Source organism: Austrofundulus limnaeus, unplaced genomic scaffold, assembly GCF_001266775.1.
Source record: "Austrofundulus limnaeus strain Quisiro unplaced genomic scaffold, Austrofundulus_limnaeus-1.0 Scaffold1748, whole genome shotgun sequence".
NCBI lineage: Eukaryota > Metazoa > Chordata > Actinopteri > Cyprinodontiformes > Rivulidae > Austrofundulus > Austrofundulus limnaeus.
This window is the reverse complement of record NW_013954150.1, coordinates 28,096-38,082: the sequence shown is the minus strand read 5'-3', so window position 1 is coordinate 38,082 and position 9,987 is coordinate 28,096. Positions and strand designations below refer to the sequence as shown.

The 9,987-nt window shown below is 38.9% G+C and overlaps 1 protein-coding gene across 1 annotated transcript; it reads left to right on the top strand.

The window, feature by feature from the left end:
* Positions 1 to 3,077: 3,077 nt before the first annotated feature.
* On the top strand, positions 3,078 to 7,714 carry LOC106536261 (reticulocalbin 1, EF-hand calcium binding domain; the record flags this gene model as incomplete). Its single annotated transcript, XM_014033468.1, is given in 6 exon segments — positions 3,078 to 3,523; positions 4,083 to 4,276; positions 4,385 to 4,563; positions 5,782 to 5,842; positions 6,018 to 6,217; positions 6,407 to 7,714. Coding segments are annotated over 6 exon segments (966 nt in total). The 3' UTR covers positions 6,515 to 7,714.
* Positions 7,715 to 9,987: the final 2,273 nt, after the last annotated feature.

Below are 9,987 nucleotides of genomic sequence, written 5' to 3'. Positions count from 1 at the left end.
TAGATAGATAGATAGATAGATAGATAGATAGATAGATAGATAGATAGATAGATAGATAGATAGATAGATAGATAGATAGATAGTTTTTTATTGGTTATTACTGTTTATTGATTGACTCCAAAGGTGGTGTAGAATTTTAGATGACAAACCATTGATTGTTCTATTGATTGATCATTGATAGATGGGTGGGCCTAAGGTAACTAGACAGGTAGGTAGATAGACACATGGTAGATAGAAGGGTAGATAGATATACCTTTAAATTAAATAATTTAAAAACAATTAACACATTCCAGTTTTGTTAACTGTATAATTGACTTTCATGACATTAGTTATGGGTAGTTATCCATGAGTGAACATAATTGATAAACTGACAGGTTGTTTTTTTCAGTATAAAAAACACTTTTTTTATATATGTACAAATTACATTAACATAGCAGAGACAGCAAGGGGCCACAACAAATCAGCAGCATATCCTGGACACTAATGCCCTGTGTCTCCCACCATAGGGTTTTCTTAATTACATTAACCAAATATGCTCTGCAGTGTGTGCAATCTCATGGTTAACTGAACACCCCTGTAGCTGCAGCCGCCCTCCCCCACTCCCCGTCCCACGCTGAAATATTCATGTTGAAAGCCACTTTTCCCATCGACTCTCCCTTTATAACATGTTCATGCCCGCAGTTGTTTAGCCATGCTACCATGTTTGAGAGTAAACCCTGTGCAACCATTGTCACCGTTGTTTGATGCTGAAAAACAAAAAGGCTCAACTTATTTGTGAGAATAACATAAAAAAATATTTATATTATTTGACTGTTTAAAAAATACAATTTTGTTTTTCTTCTGTTTTTTTTAACTATGTGTTCCATTTTAGGACAATACACACAGTTTTTATTGTTTGTTTAATAAGCAGTTCACTGTAAAAAAAATCTACATGTCATCTCAAAAACCCTGATTCAGATTGACCAGGCAGGACTAATTTAAATACATGAACTATTCATTAATTGAKTAAAGGGGCTAGTTAGCCCAAAGGCCTCTTTATAATCATAAACTGGGATGTACTACTTATGCAAAACAGCAAAGTGCCATGTGCTGGCTTATTATGCTAATGATGAATGGCAAAATACATGTTTCTCCTGCCCACAAAACAGGATCAGGCATGGCAGCGTCAGCAAGTTGTTTCCACTGTAGAGAGTGTGTTCCTCCATATTACAGCATGTTGAGATGCAGCAGTGTAATGCAATTCCTCTCATCTTCATTGTGTGGCCTAAATGCAATCACACACTTCCTCCCAGATTCTGTCTTTTTAAAAAATTGTGTCTAGAGTTGGGACTTTGGCTATCACCACGCTGAAAGAAATTAATCTGTTCACACAGGAAACCGATTCACAGTTAAACTTGAATATTTAATTACATATGCAAAGTTTACCACAGCATTTTCTGTGCCAATACTCTGGACTTCAGGTCTCAGGCAGTTGGCCCTGATCCATAAATAAACAGGAGTATTTAACTGTGTCTTCAGAACTGGGCGATGCCTCCTGGGAACGGTATCGTCAAAGGAAGCGGACATGACCTCACCTGTCGGGTGACCCGGTTCTTAATCAAGAAAAGTCCTGAAATCTCAGATGTTGAAACATTTTGTGTTTGATTGTGTTGTACCAGTGTGARGTGTGTAACTAGATAACCCCTTAGAACTTGTTCTTACAACTTAATCACACTATAAAAATAACCTGATTGCACATTGATCATAAAATATTCTCAAAATCTCATGAAATGAATATGTGAAGTGCATTCAAGAGTCAATAAAATTGATTTCTTATAACTTTGATATTCCTATTGCAAATTTTACTTTTCACGGTTTTGGAGAAAACTTTTTCTTTACTATAAATATACAACAAACTGGCTTAGGCCTACCTGATGGCTCAAAATGCTGAAATATAGACACTAACAGACTGTTCATTGGTGTATTGAAACTAGAGCAGTGGCTTATTTTAATAATATCAACATTACATGGTTACAAACTTTAGTAATACAGCACAACAATAGCAATTACTGGAAGAAGTTTGGCGCATTGGCTGAAGTGGGTATGATGGATTTAAACTGAATTAGTAACTGTTTAAAATATTACTCTGCTTGTAGTACAATAGACTGTAATGAGCAGATAATTAAGTGTGGGATGCCCATTATTTTGTAAATTGACATTTAGACTGGGCCTTCACCTGTTAGGAGTTTGAGTATTAATCAGACCCAGGGTTGACACACATGAGGGAATTGGCCTACATTAAAATGCTTTAATAAACAAAAAATAAACTAGCTGACGTGGCAGCAAAACTCACAAATTATATGGAGAAACACAAGGAGCTGCAGAAGACAAAATAATGGAAAACAAAGAACAGTTGACCAACAGAACAACCACATAATTAAAAAGAGAGCTAATTAACATAATTACAAACACCTGATTTGGAAACAAATTGGAACAGGTGAGAGTGGGCGGGGCTGGATCAGAACAAACAGGAAGAACAGTCCTAAATATAAACTCCTCAGTTATAAATGGTTCATATAGGTTTGATGGTTATAGACTTTTCAAACCATGTTGTAGTGGATACAAGGTTACTGTCTTAAAGAAAATTTCCCTTTCAATTAATTTAGTTCTACTTCTATCATCCAGTCACTCCATTATATCTAAAAAAAAAAAAAAGGCTGAAAAAGCGTCCCAGCTTTCAAAGCATCCTAACGCTAACCCAGGGCACTGAATACTCTGTAAAATGTATTTATAATGTGTGCATCCACACAAACTTAGGGACACGTCGTAAKAGGTAACTCATGTTCAAACCCTCCTCTCCTTGGAAGTTAGCTTGCAACGTGGCGCCCGAAATCTTCTAATGTTACCAAGAACTTGCGGACCAATAGTAGGAGTTCTGTAATTGGACGAGGGTGGCTCGCTCTTAAAACGAACTCTCTGATTGGCTGTGCGTGTGTCCGCCGAAACTCCCGACTTGGTTGCGTCCTTCCCTCAGGAAACGGGATGATGTGTTGCTGGCAGTGTGTAAGTTAGGGCGCTGGCAGTGTGTAAGTTAGGGCACTGGGGGTGTTTTAGTGTGTCTGTGTCTGAACGCAGGTGCGTTTCGAAGGGTTATTAGCAGGATCTTACAGGGGGAAAAAGAGGTTATTGTAGCGGTCTAAGGAGAGAAGGAGGCTAACAGCTTCTCGCTAGCAGTGCAGCATTGTTGTGCAGTGTCTGTCGCGGGCCTGTTTAGGAGATACTGCTTGGCTCAAGGGAAGTCAGCCTCAGCCCAGAGACTGATGGCTGGCTTCAGCTTCGTGTGTGCTGTGCTGCTGTGCGCCTCTGTGGCAAATGCGAAGCCAACTTTAAGGAAGGAGCGAGTCATTCATCATGACCCAGAGCTGAGCAGGCAAGCTCACGAAGACAATAAGAGCTACCAGTACGACCATGAGGCCTTTCTGGGCAAAGAGGAGGCCAAAACGTTCGACCAGCTCACCCCGGAGGAGAGCAAAGACAGACTCAGGTAAGAATCACTGCTGCTCTTTAGTGATGCCTGCACTCCGACCGTAGAGCCTGGCTTTTCCTATAAATTACTCTTTTCCACTGCTTCAATTATACTTCAACTGTCCAGAATTGGCCGTATTAAATGTTAATAACAAGAGCACATCATTTACTTTAGAAAGATGTGTATGCATATGAATATGAGTCTATATGAAATTTTTGTAAAATTTCTCAGGTTGGCTTTGCACAAATTGTACTGCCACTCAGTGTGATCTGATTTTGTGACATGTTGGCACTTTGTGGCATACATAACTCCTTCCTGCTGTGTTGAAAGTGGGAGGACCCCTCTGAGACATCTCAACGTGGCAACACAACAGCCACACTGCAGTTTCTACTAAATTGGGTTTGCTCCTCCCATTGGAGTAATCCTTGAAGCCTTTATCCTTGTTGTAAAAGTACACGTGTTTATTCCGTACTTCATCCTGTTAGAGAGAGTTTGTGAATTTGTCAACAAGTCTCTCTATTGGCAGAAGAATGTAACTCAAATCACGTATTCTTTCACTTTCTTGTTTTCGTCGCAGTAAAATTGTAGACCGGATAGACAGCGACACAGATGGCTTCATCACAACAGCTGAGCTCAAAGCCTGGATAAAGCGTGTGCAGAAGCGTTATGTGTATGAAAATGTTGCAAAGGTGTGGACTGATTATGATCTGAACAAAGACAACAAGATCTCGTGGGATGAGTACAAGCAGGCCACGTATGGATATTATCTTGGTATGGCTCCACGTGTCATCTATTCTTTGTTTTTGTTTTWTTTACTATTATTCTTCTCATTCTTCTGAAGTATTCTTGTACTAACCTAGTTTTAATCCATCCTCTCAGCTAACCCAGAGGAATTTGAAGATGACACGGACCAGTTCAGCTTCAAGAAGATGCTTCCTCGAGATGAGAGGAGGTTTAAAACGGCTGATCTGAACAACGACTTGGCAGCAGACAGGGAAGAGTTCACGGCCTTCCTCCACCCCGAGGAGTTCGAACACATGAAGGATATTGTTGTTTTGGTAAGCTACCTGTAATCACATAAAGCAAGACTTTTTTTTGCATGTTTTAAAGAGTATGCATTCAGAAAGTAATGTCAATCTTTTAGTCTGTTTGCTGTTATTAGTCTGGTTCAGTTATACAAAAAATATCAGTTTAATTTCTCGTAAATAGTTGTTCTACATATATAAAGCTCCCTAATGAAATTMTATCTATTTCCAGAAACAGTTGAGTTTCTCTTTTAGTTTTGGAGAAGMTCCAATGGGAAAACAGGCAGACGGGCCCATTTAGGACTCTGTCTTTAAATATAAATTTGGTTTTGTGGAACACTGGCGTGGCGAATGTTAGCAGTGATGCACTATACTGCTGTGTTCATAAAAGTTGTACCACCCATTTGGCAGAGTTAATTATTAATCTCATTTTTGTCTTTGCTGAATGTAGCCAAAGAACTGCTCAGTCAGGGGTGTTTTCACTGATTGTGGCTGAAGTGAACACAGCAGTTACACAATAGAAACCCTAAAATTGATACAGATTTAATGGGTTTTTTTTTTTTGTTTTGTTTTGTTTTTTCTCCAGATTATCTAGGTCTTTCTCACATGATTCAAAAAAATGAATTCATAATGGTTCATGTTGTCATTTTGAGAAGTATAAGCAAAAAAACCTTCTTGTGGCCTATGTATATGATTGTAGGCTAACGGGACAGAAAACCAATGGATCTTTGGGCAGGTTCAGGCAAGAACGTGTAGTATTCCCACTAAGTGCTGACCATACGCCCTCACACATTCACATAACTGAGCCCTCTGTTTAAACGTTCAACTTCACATTTCTTCCTGCTGAGATTTGACTATAGTTTCAGTTTCAGATTGTATGTGCAATATTGTGGAAAATGAAATCTAATTCATAGATGTAATGCTTTTTTTGGACATTACTAATGGTAAACTAGAAATCAAAGAACAAACCATTAAATCCAAGAGGTAGTTACGAACTTTTCAGCATTTTCCAGTTGTTTGGTGAAAAATGTACTTTGTTTTTGTTTTAATTCGGAGGCTATAACTCTCATCATTAAGACTGTAATTGTTGTGTCAGTCTGCCAGTTTGGCTGTAAGTCGACCCTCACCCATTTATTCACTTGTACAGCCTTGGGCAATATGTTTCTCTTTAACTACTCGCYGTGGAAATTCAACTACACTTGACCCTCTTGTCTCCTTTTTAATCACATCATTAACTTGTTTTGAATGCAGGAAACACTGGAGGACATAGACAAAAACGGCGACGGACATGTGGATGAGGACGAGTACATTGGTGAGTTTTGCAAATTAAGAAAAAAAGATCACTTAATTCAAGTAAACAAGTAACAGTCAGCAGCGCTGAAAGCATCTGAGCGATTAACTMATCTGTGAAATAAGAAGAAACCAATTACAAATATGTCAAAGGAAATGTTTTCCACTTTTTAACGGAATTGTTGGTCTGGTTGAAGCTGACATGTTTGCGCACGAGGACGGGGGACCAGAACCAGACTGGGTCAAGACTGAAAGAGAACAATTCTCTGACTTCAGAGACTTAAACAAAGATGGGAAGATGGACCAGGACGAGATCCGACACTGGATCATGCCACAGGATTATGACCACGCTCAGGCTGAGGCCAGACATCTTGTGTARGAGTCTGACCAGGACAAGGTAGGATCCAGTTCTATCCAATTTTATTTATTTTTTGTTACAAAAGTAAAGAACTGTACAATGCTTATGATGGACACCACAGATTGTCTGAAAAAACACATTTTTACAAAATCATCATTAATTGTAATTTTTCTAACTTTTTTAATGGATTCCAATGATTTTTAATCACTTTCCTCTTACCTTTTTCAGGATCAGAAGTTGACCAAAGAGGAGATCCTCGAGAACTGGAACATGTTTGTAGGAAGTCAGGCCACAAACTATGGAGAGGACCTCACCAAGAACCATGATGAGCTCTGAGTCTGTGTGTGAGGAGGACTGTCTTTAAAGACACAATCACAGACTYCTAAACTTCCTCCCACTGTTGCTAGCACCACTCCAACATTCAATAAAACAGTGAGACAGACTTGATAACTGACACTTTTGATGCCAAACAACTGGACATCTGAGTCGGTTTTATGACGATCTGAAGTGTTTTTTTTTTTTTTTTTCAGTTTTCATATTGATGGTTTTGTTTCTGACATTCAGGAGTGAAACCAGAGCCACTGAACATAACTTTTCATCAGTTGGTGCCTTCAAGCTGCCTTCGAGGCAGCATCCCGTGCTGCTGCCGAGATTTGTTTCAGATAAAACTCGTCAGATACAAGAAGAGTTTGTGATAGCAATAGTAATGTGAAATCTGAACCCGGAGCATTGATCATGATTTGAGTTGTTTTATTTTCTGAGAGGAACACGGCGTTCCTTTAGCAATCTTATTCTGTTTTTCCTTCTGAACACACAATGTTTCAATAGCCCCTTTCACAAAACACTTGAAAACAAAACTCTTCAAGCTCTAACTGAGATGTCCTCTTCTCCTCCCCGTTTGATTTATGAAGTCAACCCACTGCTGTTACGCCTCTGAGCCACCAAGMGAAGTAGTTGCAGAGCTTACATGGTCAGTATATGTTATAGTAATACAGTATCTCAGTATCTCAGTATCTCAAGGATGTGATGTAGTGACGACAAAACGGACTGCGCAAACAGCCGACAGTGGGATTTAGATGAGCATGTGTTTAGCACCTTTTTTATGTGTAGTTTTTCACATCAATGCAGTTATATTTCACGCCTCCTACTGTCCTGCAGTGCCAGCTTTATTTGTGAAAGCTCAAACTGCAACAGGACCGGTCTGGCGCAATCATCTTTGCAACCTTTTTGTGAAAGGGGCTTTTGTTTACTTTTTCTACAGCTGTTCAACTTACTGTTTATGTGTGTGTTGAATTTAGTTTTAAATGCTTTATAAATTAAGTGATACGTGGCATTGTTTTTGCACCCATTTGGTTTTAGTGTAATTTGTGAACATCTGTTTTTAACACTAGTATTTATTGGTACACACTATACTTCTTACAATGTTATTTCCTSTAATAACTGAACTTTACTGTTTACAATTTTAATGTTTACTTGTAGTTTTAAGCCATTTGGCTACAGTATTTAAAATGAGAAAGTAAATTCCTTGCTTTCTGATTWTGTGTATGTATTTTTATTTTTGTAAATGTTCTARAACTATGTGCTAGTTTGATTACACAAACATAATTTTGTAAAATGGATTGTTTTGAGAGCTTAGATGAACAAACACTCCAGAGTTTCTGAAACTGACACAAAGTTGCATTCAAAACTAATTAAGAAGCTAGTTTTATGGTACTGAAAAGTATGTGAATCTGGATTTCTGCCTTTTTAATATAAGAAAGTTTGAATATATTAACATAGTTCTAAATATAATTAAGTATTTTGTTTTAACAATTAAAATAATTTTTTAAATCCCAAAATATTGAATTCATTCATTTTTTTTAAGTCTCATCATTCATCTTTTTAGATTCTGGCCCATCCAAAACACAAATCTACTTATTTTTCCAAAAAAATATGTTGTATGTGTTCAGTTTCACATGGGCGTAACGCATACAGCTAATGTGAGCCTTTCGAACATTATTCAACTTTTGATTCACTGAACATAAACAAGCTCATGCTGTTAACACTTCTCAAGACTAATTGCGGGCTACATCCACTGCAGAGTTGGGATGACTTGCTGTTGCTCCTGGCTGTTGCAGTAAAACTCTCGGATGTAACTGAGAAAGCGGCTCTGCCACCCAGCCTGTCCCCTCTGCCTGCTCATGTGGAACATATGGATATATGTGTGCCAGTTAGCATGACAAGTCAAGCGGGACCAATGCGATAAAGCTCATTAGGAACAAGGAACAGGACGATGAATGTACGTGTGGGCTGTGTTATTGTGTTGGAACCCAGGACATTCTTTAAATTTAATCTCAGGCCAGAAGGCAAAAATGCCTGGAATAGCTACTTGCTAATATTTATGTATTGCTTGATGTTTTATTTGAATCATTTGACAACCTCCAAAGTGGAAGACATACTGATAATAATGGTTAGCTCAGGAAATTTGCAGAAAAAGGAGTTTCCAGAGTCTGGCATGGCTCCACTTTTCCATCGGCATCCAAGAATACATTTTTACTTTCAGATGAGTTTCTTCTTTGTCCATCAGCATCCAAAAGCAGAGGTGTTGCCCAAAGAGACACGAGCTATTTTTGGTCTCCATTAGATAATYCGTTGGTTGCGCCAATGGCTTGCTTAAGCGCACGGGGTCAGTCTTGTTTCACTCATTTGAATAATTGGGAGGCCTAAAACTCTGGGTCGCTCAACGCACTTCCTCCAAGTGGCGTATGAGGTTTGTCATGTGTCACAGTTCATCTGTATGTCGCAGGCGGTCTGAGTGAAGGTGGAGGAGTATTGGGGGACATAAACGAACCAAATGTGTGCTTGTCTGAAGGAGGTTGGGGTGGCAGTGTGCACACAAACTAGTTGCCTTGCGGCRACGTTTAACAGTCTGTCCCTGCCGTTCATGCCAGGGTACTAATCATTCACACTGGGGAGAGTGTGTGCACGGTGATGCCTTCAGACGGCTTTCATATGAGTGTCTGCGTGGATCAGACCCCACTCCTCTGATATTAATGAGCCCTTTGGGGAGAGTAAGGGCTGGAGACAGTGAGAAGGGTCACATGGTGTAGTATACAACTGTCCAAAATAGTTAATTTTCTTTTCTTTGGACATTTCGTTATTTTTAATTAACAGCAAAAGAATGACCYCTATACACTAAACAGCCTGCATAACAAGCTGTTCAACTCCTTTTCCCTGCCTCTTTGCCCTATTTTAATCTAAATYCATCCATGCTCTATCACTATCTCTGTCTTTGCATTAGCTTCTGTGTTTGTTACTTTCACCCTGGGGATTTATGGCCCAGAGTGTTATTTGCAATGATCTTTGGGACATATAAACCCACCCTGCACAGAGGCCCTCATAACAAGCTTTCTGCCCTTTATATAATAACATGCAGAACAGCAAAGAAACAAACAGTCTTTGTTCGTTATTGTGCTGTTTAGAGCATGATGCGATGCCTTAACATGACAGCTCAAGGATGAGGCTAAGCCTTTTGCTTTTCCTTGGAGGACAAATTACAGATTTATTGCTGAAACTGCAGTTAACAAAATGGCCAAATGCTGTAAGGAGATAGTTTTTTTTTTCTTTCTGCCAAAAAAACTTTGAAAATATTATGATTACCGCTGTGATTTTTATAGCAGGCACAGCATCACTTCTCAACTACATATAAGTAAGCCATATATGAACAAAAACATGCAGAAAGAAAGCAAATAAATATAATGCACAGGCTGTACCAAGAGAAGGAGCATTCAGGTCCTGAAAGGGATATATTATTCTTGTCATATCATTTA